General features: G+C 36.7%; 1 protein-coding gene across 1 annotated transcript; it reads right to left on the bottom strand.

Annotated features, from left to right (window-relative positions):
- Positions 1-350: 350 nt before the first annotated feature.
- LOC112575521 (manganese-transporting ATPase 13A1-like) lies at positions 351-23,931 on the bottom strand. Its single transcript, XM_025257443.1, has 27 exons — positions 23,647-23,931; positions 23,338-23,427; positions 22,784-22,971; positions 22,285-22,357; positions 21,476-21,631; positions 21,016-21,085; positions 20,534-20,640; positions 19,509-19,638; positions 18,183-18,365; positions 17,821-17,958; positions 17,267-17,387; positions 13,140-13,294; positions 12,709-12,884; positions 12,294-12,404; positions 11,644-11,769; positions 11,361-11,469; positions 9,895-10,004; positions 9,541-9,630; positions 9,087-9,183; positions 8,842-8,906; positions 6,286-6,417; positions 5,894-6,011; positions 5,359-5,555; positions 4,155-4,294; positions 3,710-3,824; positions 2,965-3,108; positions 351-2,558 (listed from the first exon to the last, which is right to left on the bottom strand). Exons 1-27 carry the CDS (start codon positions 23,899-23,901, stop codon positions 2,448-2,450), a joined length of 3,507 nt encoding a protein of 1,168 aa, XP_025113228.1. The 5' UTR covers positions 23,902-23,931; the 3' UTR covers positions 351-2,447.
- Between the last annotated feature and the right edge of the window lie 106 nt (positions 23,932-24,037).

Below are 24,037 nucleotides of genomic sequence, written 5' to 3'. Positions count from 1 at the left end.
GTGCACCAGATCAGTTGTACTTCACATGCACAATCTACTTAATGAAATGAGTCTGTGTAAATGGTAAATGATGGTACTGTAGTAGCACAGAGGCTTCCTCTTGGGAAAGTCGGGGTGAGGCAGAAATGTCTCCTTCGAAACCAGATCCCAGAAGCGTACATCATCACATAAAACTGGAAGTGGGGTGGTCTTTCCTAGAACAGTTGTTCACCCATCACCCATTCTTAAAATGATCTACCCTTGTGGAAGAGTTGCCCTGTAAATAATTTTTTAATCATTTAAAGCCATGTTTTCTCCCTTCGATCGCTATTCATGCAGTTTTTTGGGGGAATATTTTCAAATAAAACACATTTGCTTTCGTGGCTTTTAATTTTCATATCCTTAATAAACAACACTTTATTCCACATCCTTCAACATTAATATCCCTCAACCAAAGACATTAACTCTCCGATCACCTTTAGGTCACAAACACAACAATGTAACGTACAAAATGATTTCATCTGCTCAGCATTGAGACTTGACAGGTTTCAAAATGGTGCTAATGATGTTCACTTGCAAGCTGCACTTTAAAAAGCTACACTGTAACAACATTACTGTCTGCGGTGCATCATACCAGTTTGAAGAGGTCAAGGTTAACACAATTTATGGTGTAGACTCCATATTGTTCTTGTTTGCCTATTTTTTTGTCACACTTGGAGGTCAGCTCTCGAGATAAAACTGTAGACGCCATGTCATTTCGAGGATTATTTCACAGTAAATTCACTGGCTTGGTGGTACAATGTAGAACCTGTATTCAGTCTAGAAGGTCACTGAAATTTCAACACTGATTTTTCATTGCAGTTTTTTTTACAAGTGAAACATTTTTTTCAAACTGGCATTAAAACATAAAAGTATAACAAACACCTGACCATCAAATAGTATGTTTGATTTTGCTACACATATTGACATCTGTTCAAATTAAACAGAGTATGGAAATGTTTTTTAAAATGTCACTATTTCAGCCATTTCAATAAAGACTAGATGCAAATTAACTCTATCCTTTAAGGTGTTTGTGTGAAGGTAGAAGAGAAAGGAATGACAGCAGACAGGGAAAGCCAAGTCAGAAGAAAGGAAAACACTCAGATTTGCGAAAATCTAATTAGGTTTTTCTCTGCCTAAAACATGGTGCACCAAAAGTCCATGCAAGCATCTGTACACAAGTTGTGAACAGTAACATGCAAGAATGCTCTTCAGAGTACCATCGTCTTCAGCTTCTTACAATGACATTTAGAAGTGAAAACCACACTGTCAACATTAGCTATTAATCATCTTCAAATTTATTCCCGTGTTGCATGTAACTTGCTGGCAAGATGATCAGTTGTGACAAACCAAACTGTAGATATGCATGTGCTTTACTGTTTTTGAAAGTGTGAACCCCTTCTTTCTCATAAGACCTTGTGCACACATACACACATACATTGAAATGCACACCTACAATCTGTAAATCTCATTTTCTAAACCTGGAAGAAAGAACTAATAGTTTTCAGTAAAATATGCATATGTTTATCAATGAAAAAGAGACACTAACGCAGTGACACATTCATTATGTTAGATAAATATTTTTAGCTCCTGTGCTTATTTAATTCATTTTTACATTAATTATTGCTACGTTTGTAGTTACCTTTTAATGTAGGAGACAGTGTATCTGAAGTGTTGCTATAGTGTTGCTATTTATGATTCTTGGTTAGGAAAAAAAACTTAATGAGCATTATGTATAATAAGACCCACAAATTTAAAAGAGCATTATGTTCCTTATTACTGTATTTTAATGAATTAAAATATTTCTTGAATAGTAATGCCTGCTGTCATGTATTGTACAACAATGTGTACCTAGTAGTGTTGAGAAAGCCAAAATAGTTAATTGTCCTTTTTAAAAGCAAATTCACTTAAAAATGATTTCCTCAAATAGATTATTCATAATCTCCGAAGTAGAACTATATCTCACAATCTCTCTGAACAAAATTGAAAAAGATGTGAATAAGTTATAGTGAATAGTTATATTGATCCCAGTGAAATGCAAAAATTAAATCTTGTGGGGTTTTTGTTGCTTTTTTATCTGTCTTCATAAAGACATGGAAAAGTTCTCTGTCAAGTACAAAAATGTCCAAAACAGTTGTCTATCATGACACAGGCATGTTGAAAACTCTTTTTTGACTTTTTGACATGAGAAGCACATCAGATACAGTTCTCTAACAGAATAAGAGGCATTTAGAACATTAATTATTATTATATATTTAATCACCACATTTGATTCTCATAAAGGCATTTCAATCACTTGCAATCCACACCATCCCATCTCACTCAGCCAGCACATGCACCAACAATTTGTACAAGAATTCCATAGTTCATGATGGCAGTCACATGCGCATGTATGTGAGAAATAGCACGGTGCTATCAGTGATGTAGGGTCAGTACATTGACTTCAATCGCCCAGCACCAAACATAAACTGGCATATCCTGTCAACAATGTATGCCATCACTATGTCTGCTGACACGACTAGTAAAACCATGTTACGGAACTGCAAGGAAGAGAAGCAGAAACATTAGCTGAAGATGAAAAATGGAACAGGAAGTTCTAAAGATATGATTAAAGAGCTGGTATATTTATTTTTTATTTTTTTTTTTTTTACAATGGGCTTTTCCACGTTGAAAGAACAAAGCAAAAGTGTCATAATGAAAAAAACAAATTAAAAAAAAATAACCTTCCCGATGCTCCAAAATCTCTATGAACAAATTCCCTCACCCCCACAAATTAAGTAGGAAGAGAAAATAATGAAACTGGAAAAATTTGGATATCAGCATAACTTCTTCTGAAGAGTAAATAATATAACTACAAATACAATTTTAGGATGAATCTGTTTAAGAAAAAAAAAAAAAAAAAAAAAAATTAGCTTTTCACAAGCCTCAACAAAAAAAAAATCTGACCTCTGATGGAAGATCGACAAGCTCAAACTGCTTTGTAACATCAGGAACAAGGCCACTAGCCAAAGTGATAATGCCACCACAAGAAAATAGGAGACTGTACAAAAGAGGCCGGTTTTCTTGTAGACTTTCCATAAATGGTTGCCCCTGAAAAGTATAACCAACCAATTACTGTGGTTTACGATGTAAAACCATTAGAAGCCATGACATTTAAAATTCACTCCCATTTTTTCGTAATTTAAAAAATGTTACAAATGAAGGATTATACTATTTCTTTTGAATTTTGCAAAAGCAGGTCTATTATGCAAGAGGTACTTGAGAAGCTAATTTGTCAAATGGCTATAAAATGCATACCATATTTATTTAAGCATTTTGTGATTAAGACAGCACACACACACACACGGTCAGCTTTTACAGTAGAGCAGAATATGCAGAGCACACTTCCCCCATGATGAGGAAAGCTAAATGTGTTGTTCATGAAAGATTAAAAATGAACTAACAGTTTACATGCAATGAAGAAACACAAGCAATAGCATATGGGTGATACTGTGGCAAACATGAAAGAACAGCATAGACAAAGGGAATTGAGGAGTTAGCAGAAGAGTTCACTATATTACAAACAGTATTTCCGAAAGAGGTGGGTTATTTTCTGAAATATGAAGTGAACAATTGTATTATTAAAAAATATATCAAAGAAATATTTAAGCATCCAGTTTATAATATCTGCGCAGAATCAAACAATGAATACCTTGTAGTTAACAGCGAATGTTGACACCTGCAGTGACATGGATATTATGTATACTGTTGTGTTGAGAATGCTTGGCTCAAACTCCTTCTCTAGATCAACAAACTCTCCATCTGGCCTTTAGGAAAAGAAAAACATTGTCAGGGTAGCTGACATAGCCACAAAACTTTCTCCCAAATGCTTGGTGCTTCCCTTGGTGCCTGGACTCAATGTGTTAAAAATGGAGAGAGGACAGAGAAAGGTATTCAATCACATTTTGAGACATAATGACTGAGGTCAACCCAACCTTTTAAAAACAATATGCATTCTAATAGACATTTAACCAAAAAGATATCAGATGAGAGGCCGATATGCAAAGTATTGTAACTGCACTAACATGACAAGGTAAGTGAGCTGGACAGCGTGTCCATCAACGTCACAAAACTGTCAAGAAGAAAGTACAACAAACCTGATAGTCAACTGTTTTGCATGGTAGACAAGAAACATTAAACTAGAGAAATGGACAGCAAACTGCAGCATCACAGTGAGGATGGTGTAGACATTGAAGATATTGGGCAGTGGCCGTTCTTTTGACAATGTCTTTAAAGGCTGAAAAAAAAAAAGTCAGAGGTTCAATACATTATGTGACTTTGCTGTCATCCATTTGCCTAAATAATCCATGTATGAAGTAACAATTTACTTGACTAAGCAGTAATCCATCTATCTAAATAACCCATTTATTATGTTAAATGTTATCTGACTAAATAGTCATTCGTCTACCTAGACCAGTGATGCCCAACCTTTTTCGGCCTGCGGGCCATATCCATTTCGGACAGCCGTGTCGCGGGCCACTTTACCGCAAAAATACAAAAAAGAAAAAAAATAGAGCAGATACCATTTTTTATTAGAAACAAGTTGTACTTGCCATTAATTATGTAGTAATTAGTGGGATATTTGAAGTTGTTTTCCCGAAACCAACTTCTGAATGTCCGGCCTCATCGTAGAGACACCAAGTCGGAGCACTGAATCGAAATGTTCGTCCATCGAAAAAAAGATTGGGAAACGCCCCTACGTGGGGATAAATACTTCTTCTTCCCTTTTTTCGGTTTTTATTATTATTATTACTAACATGCCGATTTCCTGCACTGTGGGCAGAAGTTTCGCGGGCCGGATATGGCCCGCGGGCCGTAGGTTGGGCATCCCTGACCTAGACCATGTAACAAACCCAGGCAACCATAATCTTTGCAAATGATTCTGCACCTTTTGTACTTAGTAAGAAAATAAGAAAACCTTACTTCTCCATAGCTGTCCCTTCAAACCCACTCAAACATACATTTCCTGTCTCCACTCATATCTTTCTCATGCGGAGGTCAGTCTAGTGGTGCAACAGTTTAGAGTTGATCATGAATAAGGATAAATGTATGTCCTGGTTTTAGATTTCATCTCAGGTATGCTGTTTTCATTTTTTGCATGTTTCAACTATTTACAAAATTGGTTTCTCTATGATGTTAGAGCCTTAGTTACTGGCTCTAAGATGGTTTACCTTAGTTACTGGATCTTTGATGTCAGAGCGTTAGTTACGGGCTCTTTGATGTTAGAGCTTTAATTACTTTTCTTTCTTGTTCACACATGCATGTACACATGAATGCACACATACACGCATTCACACACACCTTGGAGCGTGAAATAAACAAGAAGCATCCAGCCAACAAAAGCCCCTGCAAGGTAGCCTGTGCGTCCGAAAACTTAATACCATCCAGATAAAGGACACTCTGGCTGTAGGCAAGGATCAAAGCATTGAGGGCCAGGATCTTAAACATCTGAAGTGTGGTAACCAGAGTGCAGCGGCCCTGCTTGATGATGTTACAAACTGTAGACAAAAGAGGAAGGTTTCTGGTGTCAATGAAGCCCGCACACTAAATACTGACTGTTCAAAGGGCAATAAATAGCTTGGGTTTTTTTCATTCTTGTTTTCCTAGTTTAAAGCTAGAACAAATTCTTCAAATTATTAATGGTTCAGACGACCGTGTGTATATAGGAATGTGTGAGCATGCATGTGTAAGAAGTTACTCTTGCGGAAACATAAAGTGTGGTACATAGCCATCTGGCCATCCACTGTCAGCAACATAGTTATCAATGTGGATGCCCTGAGCAGCTCCATCAAGAGAAGTAAATCATTGATAACAAAAGCAGCTCAGATTAACCCACCACTCATGACTGTTGACAGTTTGGAGGTAAAAGGGGAGGCTACACTGGCATCTCCTAGCCTAATGACTTGTGCCTTCTCCTCTTCCTCAATCTCCTTCAAAATGGCTGCCAACTTTTTCTGAAAGTACATTAGTAATTACAGAAGTCATTAAATCCATTAACAATTTTACATTTATTAATGAATCAGATTGTAAGCTGCATGAAAACGAACTGCACATTTTCTGAGATTTTAAAATAAACATAAATATAAGCAAGTCCCCACATGTGCACAAATACAAACACAAGGGCATGCACACAAACACATAAACACATTCACACACACATGCCATGCATGAAGTCATATGATGGCATTTAGACTTCGACTTTCAGTACTACACATGAGTCCAACATGCCTGATGGGGTGGTAGTGGATCTCCTCTGGCAATTGCACGTTGCTTCGCTGCTCGCCCTGTTGGTTTACCTCGTGTTAATGGAGATATTTTGTCATTAGAAGTGTGTGGATCTCCATCAACACTGGATCCAATCTGCAAAATCAAACAGCAGAGACTTCTATGTTACATTTTTTTAAAAGGATAAGACCTGGACACTGCTAAAGCTTCATGGTAATATAGAAGATGCTGCAGAATATAAAGAATATATACATTTTTATGATACTGCACAAAAAAGTACAGAACTGTCATATACTACTACTAATAATGAGCATTTATAAGCACATTTCCAAAATAATTTGTTTAGTGCCCTTCAAAAATAAGAGAACTACAAACATGCAAATCATAATTAATTTCCATACACACATGTACTGATAAAACACACATACCCTGAGTTAATGGGATTTGAACAAGCCTGGTGCTGGAAGATGAATAGTGCAGTCTTGAGGGAGTCTAGATGGGAGTTAGTTCATAGGTACTGAGGACCAGAACCAGTCAAAGCGGAATAAGCCAGAGTGGAAAGTTTACAGGCTGTACAATCAAACTGCTAGCCACCAAAGAGAGCAAGATGATCTGCAGATAAGACTAGGACCGGCATTATTCTGGATCCTTTGAAACCTATCAAACTTCAGAATGCCAGCCAAAAGGGAATTACAATAATCCTTCTTGTGAGCACAAAACGAGAATTTGGCTTGCCTCAGTCATGAGATGAATGGAACTAATCATACTAAGTTCAAGGGAAGCAATTCTGCAGCCATTAAAAATATTGTGAAATGTCAAAATCTGATGAAGAATGACAATACAGATGTATATAGATGGACTGATGTCTGTCTGCCGAGACTCACTCTGGGCCTCTATCAAAGTTCTCCGCGGTCAATCTCAGCGAACCAGACGACGACCTTACTTCCGGAAGAGCAGCGCAAAGATGGAAGTTAATGAGACTTTTGATATCAACAATTTAATTACCGTAAGTGCATTGCTTTGTTGCACTATTAACCAAACTTCTGCCTATTTAGAACACAAAAGTATTCGCTTCACTAGTCTGGAATCGTTCTTATTAAATGAAAAATAATATGAAACACACATAAACACAAAGATCTACAATCACTGAAGTGTTTGCATATATGCTTCATCTTGGTCTCTTGCTTAACGTGGCTTGGCTTGTTTTCTATATTTATTTTTGCTAAAAAATTGGTATTTTATTGTGCTTTCAGTATAGTGATTGCTTGTTACATATTCAAGATAGTGGTAGTCCTTTTTCAGAATGATAGCACACATAATGGACAATAAGAGAGAACGCAATAGTGACTCCTGAACATGTAGGTCAGTCACAAACTGGATGAGGCCACCTCATAGCCAGGATGTAGGGAGGTGTTTTGCTGGACAAAACTTGTGGGATGGGGTGGGTCATGCGAGGACCAGTAACATCCGTCTGGAAACTCAGCTCCAGGGTGGCCTTTTAGAGTCCAAGCTGGTTGTAAGGTGACCAGACGTCCCGCATTTGGCGGGACAGTCCCGCTTTTGACCTCGTGTCCCGCCTGAATATCGGGCGGGACGCCCAATGTCCCGCTTTCTGGCTTTCTGGCAAGTCCATCAAATGTCCTGGTTGTCTTTAAAAATCACTTTTTTGGCGTTTTTTGATGGTGACGACACCATCATCGGCACGTGTCCCGCTTTCGCCCCCGAAACGTCTGGTCACCTTATGGTTGGCATTTGTCAGCACGGGGAACCGCAGTCTTCCAGACTGGCTGGTAGCAATGCTGTCTGTGCACTGTCACACCACGTGCATGTGCAGGTATTAAGAGTGCACATGCCTTTTAGTTACAGAGTAAGGAATGTAGCATTAACGCTGTTTTCAAGCCCTTTCTTATTCCTTATTAAACATTTTCTGTCAATGCCGTTCCTGCTGCCAGGGCAAAATTCATACATGCATCTTGTAGTGTGTGCTGACCCAGAGACAATCTGACCCTGTGGTGTGTGCTGACCAAAAGCAGGAAGAGGACCATCAAACTGCATGGCATGCACATCACAAAGACAGACTTGAGTAGGGGCAGCGCCCACTGGACCTTTGTTATTGGCAGACAAACTGTATTTGTACATTGTATGTACATATTTGTGAGATTTCACAATCTTCAGCTGTCTATAAATAGGCACATAACAGAACTTGTATTTTTGTTACTTAATAAAAGTTGGAAAGTGTGTGTGCATAGGATGAAGGGGCAAAAGCAGTGTGTATATATATATATGTGTATTAGGGCTATGCTGAGTCTTGTGAAAATAATGTTGTCACATGTAAACTCTTGTAAGCATTTTCTGGGAGTTTTTTCTGTCAGGTTCCTGAAATCTTTTCTGGTGGAAGGGTGTTTTAGGAAAAAGGCGAAACAAGAATGAACAAGTTCTTACACACAACAGATACTATAACAACAGGTATGAGTGAATGCAAGGACAGACTACAAATCGTCTCAAAAAGAAATAAATGATGCTGTTGATGAATTGTCATGCACACCACATTCATTTTACCTCCTCTTTCCTAGATTTCTTTTTTTCAGGCAGTCGCTCTGGGGCATTAGCTAACAAGGCCACACCTAGAACACAAAAGAAAGATGCAGCACATATTTTGCTGGAGCACACACCAATGTCTTGTGTATTCTCTTAAAACAATTCAGAATTTTAAAAAAATTAAGTTTAATTCTTATTTATCAAGTTAGTAAAATAAGTCTCACACCACCAAAAATGAAATGTCCAACAGTCTTTGTAATACTTACCAACATCAGCATGTTTGAGCGCACCGACATCGTTTGTCCCATCGCCACACATAAGAGTGATGTGCCCTTGGGCTTTAAGCATCGTGATGATCAGCTCCTACCAATCACGAGGAGGAAACATCAGAAAAAAAACCCTGACTTATCAAAGAAGACAAGCAATGGTAAGGCTGAAGACCGCATCTGTTCTGATGGCATTCACCTTCTTCTCAACTTTAGTGGCCATGGTAGCTGGTAACGCAATGAACTCTTTTCGAGACCAACTTCCATCATATTATTTCTGTATTTTTATTTTTTGTATTGAGGCAGCATTTGATGGTAGGGTTAAGCACTATATAGATCAACTTTACTATCATTATTAATTGGCACAAGGCTACATCATGCTACTTGTACAGAAGCATGAAGTGAAATCCCACTACATGTACAAATGTACTTGTCAAATGACGTTAGAACTCACCTTCTGTTTGGGTGCTACCCTGGCAAACACTCTGGTATTAGGCAGAAGTAACTGCATAATCTTTGGTTTAGATTGGAGAAATGTCAGTGCCTGAAGAATGTCAATAAAGTGTCACTATATCAATAGACAAACACTAAAGCGCAGCTGTAAAAGTAAAGTGTCACTACAACAACAGGTATACTAAAATGCAGCTGTACAAATAAAGCAGCTGCCTTCACATCCCCCTCCTCCACTGCAAAATGACACTTAAGTTACTGGAGTTGAAAATATGAATTTAAAAAAAACGTCGAGATTATAGCTGTAGACAAAAAGGGATTAGAAAAAAAAAAGATATCAAATACCTTACACACTCACCTCCCCTGTGAGACAAAGATCATAGGCAGGCAAAAATTCTTTGCGGAAATTTCGGGGTTCCAAAGGAAGTATCACAGTGTCATCAATGGACTGCCAGTGCCATTCAGCATCTATTTAGTGACCAGAATTCAAATATTCAGGCCACCATAGAAAATAGAAACTCCCAGAAATTAAGCAGATTATCAAAAAGGACTTTGCAAAAATTTATTTGATAAAAAAACAAGATGTAGTCCCTGAGAACAAACAAGTATTAATAATCCATGTGCTACATAACATCTACAGCCATTGGTTTATATGACAGCCTTTCAACATGGTATCTTGGTGCTTTCAGTGGATTTTGAAGCTTTTGAAACCTTTCCCATTCATGCAGCTTGTCTGTCCCCTAGAGACAGGTGTGGCATTAGGTCCCTTGACTACGGCCAACTTTGTGTAGGTGGTCTTTTTTTCATAATATCTCTCAAATGTAAAAGAAGTGGAATGATTTATAAACTCACTCAACAGCAATGATGGTTGACTCAAGTGTTGTCATGAACCAAAACCCAGTTGTTAACATGTAGATGCTAAGACTGATACACAGTTGCTAGCATGATACATAATCATTAACATATTGATACAGTCACTAATAACACACATTCTTTAACACACACACACACCTTGATAACATGACAATACACAGTTGGTGGTTAGCACATCCATGCATTTTAATAACTGAATCCAATAATTAGAAGAACCATTTTCTTTTACTCCAAGGACAGTGATTCCTAGGAAATGTGATACCAACAGAAAACACTTTATAGTTTATACCACTGTGAACCTCAGGGAAAGTGTATGTGAAAAGGCCAGAGGATACCCTATTGCCACTGCCTGGGGCTAATTGCACTCTCGATACCTCGGCTCCTTATGCCGACATTTATATGTACATGAATCACTGACACTAAACTGCTACTAAAGATTCAATCCCATCTGGCTTCCTATTCACTTTCTGTGTCGGTCAAAACAACAGCAAGTGCTGTTGTCCTGCGATAGGTATACCATGGCCTTACAATTAACAAAAGTATTCTGACCTTCAGACGCTGCTGGTCTCTACTTTTCTGAGAGATCTCCTGTAGCAATAACAGCAGTTCTACATTCCAACCTAACCCCTGCACTAGATACATCCCGATGTATGCGGCAAGCGATTCTCAGGCCTGACTGATCCCAGGGGAAGATAAATCCCAGTGAAACCTTTGTCCATCCCTGGTACCTTGTACCACCAAAGGGTGACCACTGTTTCACCAACATAACGCTACCTTAATAGCTAACCCAGTCCCATAGTTACCCATTCCACCTTACGAGAGTCTGTTTAACAGTGTGTGTTCACTCGACACGTGCTGGAAGAAGAATTGCGGCACCAACACTATATACCTCTTCCTAGTTATCTCATGACAGACACAAACAAGATTTTGCACCAGTGACAGAGGACTAACCTAGTCTGTTGGGTGGTGTGAGAATCAGTGTCAAATCCTTCTTGCTCATTCGCAACTCGTGTGCGACGTGACATGCTGTTAGTGGATTGTCGCCTGTGATCATGGTCACCTGCAGACATCATCACCACCACCATCCTCAATTGTTGATAATAAAAACTAAGTAAAGAAACATTGTTACGTTATTATTGACAATAATCACTGCATACAGCATTACCTTATATGAATAAAAGTGAAGATAAGATTAAACCTTAAAAAGTACTCCAGCTGGATGAGATTGACTCACATAATGGGAGGAGTGTTGCAATTCCCTAATGGCAGCCTTAGAGTCCACCTTGAGGGGACAAGAGATGATGACAAAGCCAGCAAACTGCAGGTCACATTCCACATCATCCCGCACCAATTCACGTACCTGCAAAGTCAGAGGTCTCTGGACTGTCAAGTCTACAGGCAGGGTAAGGTGTAGGCTGGACTTCATGTAGCATTTACTGTAACATTTGTTCTCACCCCTGGTACTCCCACTTAGAAGAATATTACATGCAGTTTAAAGACAAAATTTGTCTTAATGTTAACTCCTCTTTATATTTTTGTCTTGGTGATGAAAGGTATGAGTTTAAAGTGAACAAAAGGTATGAGCATGAAGTAAACATGAATCAGCATGATGTGAACAAAAGGTCTGAGTATAAAGTGAATAACAGGTGCTATTATAAAGTGAACAAGTATAAGTATCATATGTGTAACACTACAGTCAAAGGTTCCAAAGTATAAACAAACAGCAGTGATGTCATAAGAAAAGTTTTTTGGTAGAAAAGTATACTATGTTACACTTAAATATATTACACATATATTACACTCACACACTTCTTCTGCATTATCCTACTGCACTGATACATTCTTGTGCTTATAAAAAAAATAACCATCTGAAAACCATCTTACCTGCTGGTGTGAAAGATATCCTATTTGCTTGTATCCCAGTGCAAGGATGCGAGCTCCACGCCGTGCCATAGCTAAATAAACTTCTTCATAGTTGTCAGGTATGGCACTAAACTGCACAATATTGATAAAAAATAACAACACTGATATGGACTGTCAATGTACAACAAGACAATGTTGTTATGGACACTCAATGTACAACAAAACAGCACCAAAGTAATGCTAAAATTAAAAGAACTTGATAAAAAGACTTTAGCAAATTATTGAAACTTTTTATTATAAAGCCAAGAATACCTACATTCCTTTTTTTCACACTATAGTGTCAGTTCTCAAGAGCTTCATATAAATTTGATAATATGGAGACAACATCTCTAAAGACATTACTAATGAAGAGTAAATATCAAGTGCAGACATTTACCATATCTTTAAGGGTTTCTGGAGCACCCTTAACAGTTGCCAGGTATTCTGTTTCTGTGCTTCCAGCAGGTGTGTGGCCAACAATGACGGACATACGCTTGAGAGCACTTGAAAAGTGGAAACGGTGATAGATCTTAAGGCCACTTCCCCTACCTTTCATGGGAACTACTGCCTCCCCTGAAACAGTTCCAATACACAATCTACCAAACATTCAGATTGCTCCATGAAAATTAAGTATGCCAGCCATAAAAGAAGCCCATGAAACCAAAAGACAAATATAACAAAACACACAACAAAATAGCAAATCATGAATGACAAATGCAAATGAAAGATGCAAAACAATGATAAATTTATACTAATGACAACTATGGATGATGTTCTTAGCACACCTGCACATAAAAGAAGCAAGATGCTACAGTTTTTAAAATATACCTTTTGTGAGAGTCCACTCTACAGCTTTCAGTGTGGCCTTCTCTAGGGGATCACCCACCATCTCATCTTCCAGCTGCACCAGGGAGTGGCATGTGGCCAGCACTTGGATGGTTGTCAAGGGTGCTTCTGATGCTGCCTTGATCTCTGTTCCCTCCCTTTGTGAAATAAGTTAGTTACATTCTTTTAAATTCTTTTATAGCTGAGGTCCTCTGAGAGAGAGAGAGAGAACAAATGACCAAAGAAAGAACCATACTGCATAACCCACTGGTCCATATTACAAGAAGGTCCTAACTCCTGCAAGTGTTTACAGAATGTACAATAAACTAGACATAATATAGTCTCAAACTTAAAGTTATTTGCAGAATATTATTGCGTAGCACTAAAGCCTTAAAATATAGAGCACTGTGTTACATATCATAGTTCTACTGCTGCTAAGTAGTAGTGGGAGTATGTTTCTCATGAAAATCAGTACACCTGAGACATATAAACATGAAATGAAGCTCTATTTCATCTATATCTGTGCAAAATGAACAGCAGAAATAAGAAAATAACATACTGTGTATGTGTCTAAAAGCATGGACCTTTATCAGAGAGACACCTAATCTAAATCTGATTAAAGTACTTATAGTGTTGGCATTTCTTAAATAATACAGATGAGGACTATCCCCTGAAGTGGATTTAAACGAATTGTACAACCGATATCCTTCTTTAGAAAATATATTAAAATTCCATTCTTGTTGATAACAGTCCTGTAGTCTCTTTTTAAAGATTTTAACAAATAGTTCACTTCCAATACCTTGATTCTGCCAAACATGTCTGAAACTATAACGATACAAAAAGTAGCATATACAAGAAGCCCATGACTGTCAAAGAGTTTTAAAAACGTCAGGAGCATGTTCACCAACAGACTACAAGACCCTAAAGAGGCCAACTACACCTTTTTGGCACAATTAACCCCTTTATGTATGGGATGAGCAAAGGAGTGACAAGAAGACATGTAGATACCAAAATACTTATATGTAGTTAAAACAGATATATTTTGATCTCCTCATAAAAATTTCAAATGGGAAGAAATTAAACCATTTCTAAATAAAATGTTTGATTTATCTAACCACTTAAAAAAAAAAAGAGAGAGAGAGAAAGCGCAAGCAAGTGTGAATGCGCAAGGGATTTTATTTACTAAGCAAGAAAGAGTACAATTACAAACAAAAGCAGCAGTAACCTATTTTCATGTTCACTTTAAGGCCAGGCACCGGTCGAAAAATTGTCAAAATTTTTTCATTTTGGCCATTTTGAGATTACTTCATACTGTCAAAGTTCATATTTTGTTCTATTCAGTCGCCAAGTGGCTTTTCATAGAACAATCTAGAAATATGTCTATTTTGTCAATGAAAACATCTACTTCTATCCTATTTACTTTTCCCGAGCGCAGAATTAGCGAGAATAGAGAATGTTTGAGACATAGCAACACACCTCGCCACGTGGGCAACTGTGTCACATCGTATATCGGTCGAAAGGTCATGACTTGAATTTTCAAACAAAGGCTGTGTCAGAACCCATAGAAGGCCCCAAGCTATGATACAAGCTCTTTTCTAGACGACACAAAGGGTCGGAAACTTCCTTATATGGATGCATGCGTAACATACTTTGCATATAGCCAATCAGAATTCACTAATGCCGACCTAGACGGGGTCATAGGGCACACGAACACGCTTCGGCTGTGCTCGGGTATCCCGCAATGCATCTGTCATGGCCTCCGGATGTATAAACAAATGGCGACAGCAACTCAAAGCTAGTTCTGTGATATTTTCTTTCTAAGACATTAACGTTGATATTAAACGTTCATTGTGCCTGTCAGACGCTCATTTCTTCTCACAATACCACGTGCAAAAAAATAAAAACCACGTGGACATTCTTAGACCGTCGTAGCAGCTAAAAAAAGTAACTTAGTGAACCGAATTCTGCTGTCGAAATCACCATCAGTCATGTGGTAAGCGAGCTGAAAATAAAGCGAAGTTTTCATTTCTGCTGCAAATCTCGGTAGTAATCAGGACTAGATGTGAACATTTACACATTTGAGTGAACTTGCAATGCTAGTTATTTATGTACTTTGTCAGGAATGTAGGGAAACAGAGCTTACATCATTTGCACAGAAAACAAAGGTTGGGTGGGGGTTGGATGGTCTTACTCCAACCAAATGTAACAAACAGAATGTGAAGACAATTATGTATAACATTCCTAACAAACAATGAAAACTGCTATCTAGTCAAGTTTGTAGCCATTCAGTGTCTAGAGAGCACATCATTGTCAGCCCCCTAAAAGGCCAGACAGCTATAGTGCTTTTCCCAGAAATCTTTGACAGAAAATAAGATTCCCCCTAGCTACAAAAATCAAACATCTTTAATCCATGTGACTACAGAGGTAATTCATAAAATAATCCTAGCATACAGAGGAACAGAACATGAGCAGCTGCTCAAATTATGGTGCACAATGATGTATCTCTAGATTTCATGAATAGGTTCTTCTTCTTATTATTCCTATTCGCCCCCAGTGGAGCATAGGGCTGCAAGAATTGGTTATACTCCCCTATAAGCTTTTGAAATAATTTCTTTAATTGATGTTCATCCCATCACCCTGCAACTGAAGGCTAAGAAAGATGAGAGTATTTCCTACTAATGATGCTACTTCAGTAGATGCTCGCAAAAATTGGAAGCAATATGTGACATCATCACTAAATGTTAGATAGCAAAAGACCAAAGATGGCAAAAACCATGAAGCTAGTCGACACAGAACTTCTATATAACTAACTAAACCTATAACTGTGTTGCTCAATGTTTGCAAACACCATTGTTTTTATTACTGTGTACTTCTCTGAAGCCTAGTCAGCAGTTGGGTACACAACACAACCATGTTGACTTTTCTAAAAGTGAATAAAATAATTAATTTTATTAGTTATGTTAAAGTTATATGTAGTAACACATTGAAAGATGGTTATATTTTTCATTCAACAGGTAAATTACATGAAAGGCTTAGATAAAACAAAGTTACTAAGCTTGATATTTCTGCTCGCGCTTTTTCCATTCATTGTTTCTGTTACAGTTTGTTTACTTAAAATCCCTATAACTTTATATTGACATGTGATACAGGCCTAAAATTTGAATGAAATTTTCTTCATACATATGTAAACATTTCAGTGAGAGCTTTTAAAAAAATATTTAGTGGTTTAGTAGTTACTAAGCTTTCACTTTGTTTTCCTTCGCCTTTTCAGTTTCTTGTTTTAGTAAGCTTGTTTACTTCAAAAGCTTATAACTTTATATTGGCATGTGATACAGGCCTAAAATTGGGTTAAAGTTTTCTTTATTCATATTTAAACATTTCTATGAGAGCTTTTAAAAAAATATTGAGTAGTTTAGAAGTTACTAAGCTTTCAGTTTTTCTTTCCGCGATTTCTCAGTTTCTTGTTTTGGTTAGAGACTGTTTACTTCAAAAGGATAAAACTTTTTATTGGTGAGAGATATACACCTGTAATTTGGTTGAGCTTTTCTTCATACAAATTTAAACATTTCTATGACAGCTTTTAAAGAAATATTCATTAGTTTGGTAGTTATACCATTTTAAATCAAAATTTCTTAAAATTTAACAACAGTGTTTAACAAAAAAATTCATAAAAAATAAACTAAGCCGATTTTGCAAAATCCCCGTCATAGAATTGTAGATCTGTCTTAAAGCTAGCTATTTCAAACAAAATTTTGAGTCTACTCACAAAATTGAAGAAGTTTTATGCTTTTAAAATTGTTTGTTTTGGCGCCATTTTGGATTGTTTCCATGGCAACCGATAGCGCGACGAGTGCAGTAAAACCATTTTTTGAAACTTCATTCAAGGGCTAAATAGCTGATACAAAAAAATCCGCGCTATCCCATGAAACAAAAAACTTTTTTTTTCGACCGGTGTCTACCCTTAAGCCTACATTTACTTTGATAATTTTTACAAGCCATTTAAACATTTGGACAAATGCTAGTGCTGGTTATTTGAGATAAAGAGATTATCCCAAACTCAAACCAATGCTTTTACTGATATGGATGAGTGCATATGGATAAGCATGCAAAAAAATATATATATATCTCACCCAATGCCAGCAACACCCTCTACAACCAAGTCATCACTTGTCAGTGTGCCTGTTTTATCAAAGCAGCAAATGTCTATCTTTCCAGCAAAAGGGATTCTGAATGGCTCTGTGCAGTAGACATCTACAACACAAACAGGAAATTAGATTTCATTTTTTCAGCTCATCTGATGAGATAAAAACGCATTCAAATGTTCGTGCAGTTTTAGAGACAGCTAAAAGTTTCAAATTCCCATGTAAGGTGTGGAGAATATTCCACTGTAGTGAACCCTCATTTGACCGTAAACATGTTTTACATTATTTTGCAGTGGCTCACCTTGTAAGCCTTTAGAAATATTTGAGTGAGCTTGCTAAATTACCAACAAAACATGCACTTTACATTTTTTAAAATGGCATAGTAGTTTACTAACTCAAAAAAGAGCTTTTTAACTGCAAAACTTTTTCCAAATGTTTGAGACAAATTAATGACAGTAGGATGTTTAATTACTTCTTGACTCAGTTAGCTTCCATCTCTTGCAATACAAATTCATGAATGGTTCATTAACCTCACAACGCACATAGTTTGGTGAGAGCCAGAAGTGATGTGTTCACAGCCAATGAAAGCTCAATAGGTAGCTCAGGGGGAACTACTGATGTCAGGATGAGAGTGCATTCCAAGAACAACTTGTAGCGATTGCGACTTGGGTTTTCTGTACCTGATCGGTTCACAAACAAAGTAATAAGTGTGGCAAGAATTTTTTTTTAATTTTACTGATTATACTTCTGAAAAAATCCACTATTTATGTCGCTAAGGAGTTCTATTCACATTGCTAAGAAATTCCATTATTTGTATTGCTAAGACATTATATTTTTTGTAGCCAATACAGTAGGAAAGAACTAAAAGAAATTTGTTTCTGAAGGCAAACTGTGTCTATCATACCTTTGATCCAAACATAAGCTGCTGCAATTATGGCAAAAACCAACAGGAACATGATGAAGAAGAAAGTCTCCAGATTGTTGGCTGTGACTCGTTTCACACCAAAGAGGATTGTGCGGAGTAGCTTCCCCTGTGATGTGTTGAAACTGTGCCTCAGAACATAGGCTATGCAGCCATTGTCGCTTGCTGTGATTAGAAAATTACCCAATTACATTTCTGCATTTCCAGTCTGATTTCATGTAGCTAAGATGGGAAGATTGCTCAAGGCTACACTTTTGCATTTCCAGTCTGAAGCCAGGGGGTTAAAGATCAAATGTCAAAACCTTGATAACAATGGAGAGTTTGCGCTTTCTGTTCTTTTTCGTGGCATTTTCAGTTGCCACCAACCACCAAATTACCTCACCTATTCTATGGATAACTGAAGGATCACACTGTGACCTGATTGTATCGTGAATTTTTTTATAAAATCATGATCAGAGCTGTGCTATTATGTTGTTCAGTGACATTTTAGAGCAAACTGTCTTAGGATTTCAATGGTAGAGAAGGAGAAACTAAATGTTTAATTATAATATCCAGAATCTTTAAGTTTAAAACAAATAAAGAAAAATAAAACCTTATCAGTGTTTCGTGTGTGTCTTTTGGGGTTTTTTTTTTGGTTGTTATACAGACAAACTTGCAGAGCTCTATCATTTCATGTTAATACAATGTCAGTATTATTCAAATTTATTTATTTGTGCTCTCTTATGTGCTGTTTACTTCCATAAATTTCTGAATGCTTTATTGGTGTAAATGGAATGTATGACACAGTCAACTGTATATTTAACAAACGTGTGAGTTTATTCATGTACATTATGGAATGTAGAGATGTAGATGGGGAGAGGTTAGGATTAGTGTTACTCAAAAGGTTAGGTTGATTAGGGCTAAAGCTAAGTATGGAAATTAAAACTTTTAAAGTGGTAGTGATGTGCATGAACCACAGCTTTTGACAAAGTGGTGTTGACTTTCAGTAAGTCTCTGGTTTGGGGGAAATACATACTTGTGTGTCATCTGTGACTGTGATGTGTGTATTGTCTGTTGTGCACATGTGTTATGTGTGTGTTCACAAGTGTATGCTACGTTATCTGTTTATGTGTGTGCATGAGTGTATGTTATGTTATCTGTTTAGATATGTATGTGTGCATGAGAGTGTATTTTCTGTTCTGTGCATGAATGAGTTGTCTGTATGCATGTGTGAATGTTGTGTGTATTTTTGCACAGAAGCTTGTGCTGATATTGTGGGTAAAGTGCTTTGCAGATGACCATGGAACAATGCAGGTGACCAAATATTACCTTTTAATCCAGGTCCAGACTTGCTTGGTGGTGTGTGTTGAACAACCTTGGTTCCACCAAACAAGATGTGGAGTTTGCCATCAGCCTCCAAGTCCAGAATATGGCTGCCTTCCAGGTTCTCAACAGGCTCCTGACACAGATATGCAAAGTGAGTGTTGCTTTTATCTGCTCCCTCAACATGTATCATCTAACATTTTGGCCCATCTTCCCAGTCCTGTTTTCCACCATTGGGTATACCAGAGAAAAAAAAAAAAAAAAATAACATACAAGCACCTGCATTTCCTGCTTTACTTATTCACATCCGTTGTATGCAAGTGCATAAGTGTTTAAAACATGTGTTTAAAAATGTGTGATTGAAACATGAGTGTGTTTCACCCAAGAGCCTGCTTTTTCTGTCTGGTGCTTAGAGCAAGGAAACAGGACCATATCAATCCTCTCTTTCGTTTTCTACAGTAGTTACCCGTCCATTCTCGCATACAGTCCAAACTGTCTGTGCTATTTAAGTTTCTTTGCTGTTTCCTGTCCTATTTCTCTTAACTTCTCTTCCCTTACGTCCCAGCTAGACAACTCTTATCCTTGTCTGATGACCGTCTCCTATTATTTCCTGTCACCACCACAACAACAAATGGTCACAGGATTTTTAATTACTGTGCAGCGAAACAATGGAACTCTCTCCCTTTCCATATCCTCAACCATCTACTGAATCCTTTAAGTGTGTACTGAAGATGCATCTCCTTTTTTTCATACCCTTCCCCCCATTTTCTGCTTATTGCCACTTCCCTGCTCATCTTTTGCAAAATCAGGATGCTCTCAGTACTTGTTACTTAGATCCTCTTTATGATTTTATATTTGTCTTTCGTTCATCATCAGTACTGTTGTTTATCCTTCCATTATTCATGTCTTGTTTGCTTGTTCTTCTGTCCCTTGTATGTTGCCCATATCTTGTTCTTGTTCTTAAGCGCTAAGAGAATGCTCCTTAAAAGTGTGAGTATGCACATTTGCATTTATTATTATTATTTTCTGACCTTCATCACAGGCACTGACTCTCCTGTCAACATAGACTCATCCACAATGCAGGGTCCCCGCAACAGCAGCATATCACAGGGCACTATCTTATCTTCTTGAGAACGAACTGCGTCATATTGAAAAATGAATGAGTAATGATAGCCAAGTAGAAAACAACATCAAATAAAAGTTAACTCCTCTGGGTGCCATACAGTAAACATAGTTACCACAGCCAAGATGCTGACAAAACATTTCCAATAATAGTTTACCCCTTTAACTCTGTTGCCAATGGTCTTGGTTTAGGAGGTAATCAAATTAAGCCCTGTCTTCATGTCAAATCATGTCTGTATGGTCTGTGGCGTCTTATTTAACTTTAAAAAGTCTTTTTTTTAAAAGTTGTTTATATAGCTGATCAGCTTAGGAAAGAGTGCATTTTGAATTTTGCACTATTTGCAAAATTGTAAAGAGAAAAAAGTTAATGATTTCTATTATTAACTCTCACCAATAGATACGATGTCACCTGGAATCAATGTGTCTGACATTATTTTAATCCACTTCCTGTTTCGATACACCTGAAAAAGATGCATCCAAGTTAGAAAACTTTTCAGCTTACAGGAAAATATAAACAACTTTTTTTTCTTTGGTTGATATCACCTCATATTATGCATGAGTACACATGCGCTTTGTCTGAAGATGAGAAGATTTTTTTTTCAATCTATGCTTTGGGGCCTGAACTGAAGGAGCTCTACAGATGTAAAAGGCCATGTAATATAAAGTAAATCAGTTAAAAAGATTGTACTAATAAATTTTGATAAGCAATTAAATGTTAATAAAGAACATATAAATATATAGGTAACTACAATATACAAAGATTGGTACTATGTTAGATAACCTAGACAAGTCTGGTCTGTAACTGGATGAGGCAAGGTTTGTAACTTACCAAAAATAATTAAGTAATCTACCTGAATAAGGTAAGGTTTGTTGCCCATTTTCCGAATCTCTGCCATATTCCGCAGCTGCTGTTGCACAAGCGTCGCTTCAAATGCAATCAACATGAAGAGAGTGAAGACACTGTAATACCAGTATTCATCCAGGCACCAAAGTCCCACACAGAACACCTGTATCACACGTCAAAGCAATGAAAGACATGGGCTTTTCAGCTGAATCCCTATAGCTGTTAATGACCTCAATAAGGAATGAGATCTGGAACTTAATTTATTTTCAAGAGTAAACCTTATTCATACTTGTACTTTTCTTTAAAATATTTTTCATGACAAAATCTTTATAAGTAGGAAATTATTGCCTAAATAAAGAAAACTTTGCAAAAGTCTACATACTACTACATACATAGTGCACAGTATTGGACAGTTTTAAAAAAAATTATTGATATTGCTAATTCTTATTATAAAAATAACAAAGAATTAGAAATAGCAAACAACCAAGCATAACTAAAGAAACAGCATGTTATGATTTGTATCATTAAAAGAATTAACTTGATTATCAATCAATAGATTAAAAAATATATTTCCCTAGCATAAAATTAAAAAAAAAACTAAAATAACAGTAGACTGAAAATGCCGAACTTTATTATATAATTTACTTTGTATTTGGGATGTAGAGAATTTTGCAGAAAATTCAATTACATTTCAAATTCAGAATCACAAATGCTTATAAATGGACATGTGCATGCTCTTGCATACACGTAACCATCTTTGTACAGCAACATAAATATATATGACATAAACAAAGCCACAGAGGTATGCTGCTATACCTGGAAGACAAAAAATGGTGCTGTGGCCCTCTCCTTAAACAATTCTGCAAAATGGGGGATGTCCATACCCATTCTGAAAGTCCATGAAACATTTGCTGAAGTAAAACTATAACATATGTATTCTATTTAATTAATTTAAAAGACCTTGAATTGGAAGCTGCTCAAAGAAACTGAAAAATGAAAACATTTTATGCATAAATTTCTGAATGACTTTAAAAATGCTACTGTTTAATAAACATTTCCAATACAAATAGGCAAAATAATACTCAATTATCAACAGCAAAAGTCAGACATCAAGATGTATAACTAATATTGCATAATAATGATAACTTATTTTTTTACACCCTTCAAAAACACGGCAATGTCTGACAGTTCTCATCATACAAATTTACCCTGTGGAAAAAACAAGCTAATAAAATTAAAACATTTATTTTCTCCAATTATCATATCTGCAATAAACATAATTCAATAAAGTAACCATAAACAAAGTAAATCTCACTTATTGAGGCCAAATTTCTTCTCAGCAGCTGCAACTTCAGTGTCATCTTGGTAGCCTTTCCAGTCCATGTAGTAGTGGATTGAGTGGTCAATAGGGAATGTGAGAGGCTGAAATTGTTTCTTCTCTGTTCCATCATAAACATACTTTGTCTTTTGGAAAATAAACCACAGTCTATATTCATCACCAGTCTGCAAATAAAAAAAAAGACTTTTTTTTATCACACCTTTTAGACAACAATTACTTATTATAAAGTTCATGTGACTATTTACTGTTTACTGTAGTGTAGGATGACAGGCTATGGTGCAAAATCTATTTTTGAGTTCTCTCCTTTGCAATAACTTAGCTTGACATAATACTTAATTCTTAGTTTATGGGTGAAATAATATTAATGTACCCCTAACACACTCAGTTCATGTGATAAGACTAAAAGACAGCATCTTTGCTGATGCCTTATACCTACACTGAATTTTTTAGTTCTCAAACAAGGATACAAAAAGTAGCATTAATATTACTTACACACTAGTCTTTATTTTTAAAAAAGAAAACAACCTTACCTGCCCGTGATAAAGTTTGATAAGTTCTGTGAAACCATTGTTTGGTGTGGGTACGACCTTCACCCATTCTGCGTAGAAGGGGTTGTCAACCTAAATGATAGATAAAACTGTTAATATCTAAAATGTTATGATTTAACATTATTTTAATTGCTATACGTACGAAACCCTGTCAAAACCTCGATATCATGAGCAAGCGGAACAGATGTTGTTCTAACACCAACATGATTGGCTATATTTCATTTATTCTGATTACATACTTTAACTGAGGGATGTCACAATGACCAATTATCTTCATTATGACCGACTCACCTGTGAACACGTAAGTGCACATCGAATATCAATCGACCACAAGCAGAACAATGCTGTCAAAATCTGGAACAGACCGATGACGGCGAAAGTAATCAGTCCACCTTCGTAGTAATCTTCAATTCCATAAATAGTTGCCCAGACGTAGAACCAGATCGCATATATGAAAATAAAAGGAAGAACGTAACCGTGTAGTATAACTGGTCTGATATTATGGTACGACAAACGCTGAATTTCTTCGTTTAAGGGCGCTGCCATTTTGTCGATTACATTAGAATCGCAGTCAATCAGAGTTTGTAGCAGTATTGGTTCATAATATTTTGCTTTCATTTAAAAACTTAAATATTCTTTTGTATTAGTTTTTTAGTTTTTCAATGCAGTTTTATGACATTTT

The sequence above is a fragment of the Pomacea canaliculata genome, linkage group LG11 (assembly GCF_003073045.1).
Source record: "Pomacea canaliculata isolate SZHN2017 linkage group LG11, ASM307304v1, whole genome shotgun sequence".
Lineage (NCBI taxonomy): Eukaryota > Metazoa > Mollusca > Gastropoda > Architaenioglossa > Ampullariidae > Pomacea > Pomacea canaliculata.
Note: the sequence above shows the minus strand (reverse complement) of the source record. Positions and strands in the feature narration are given on the sequence as shown.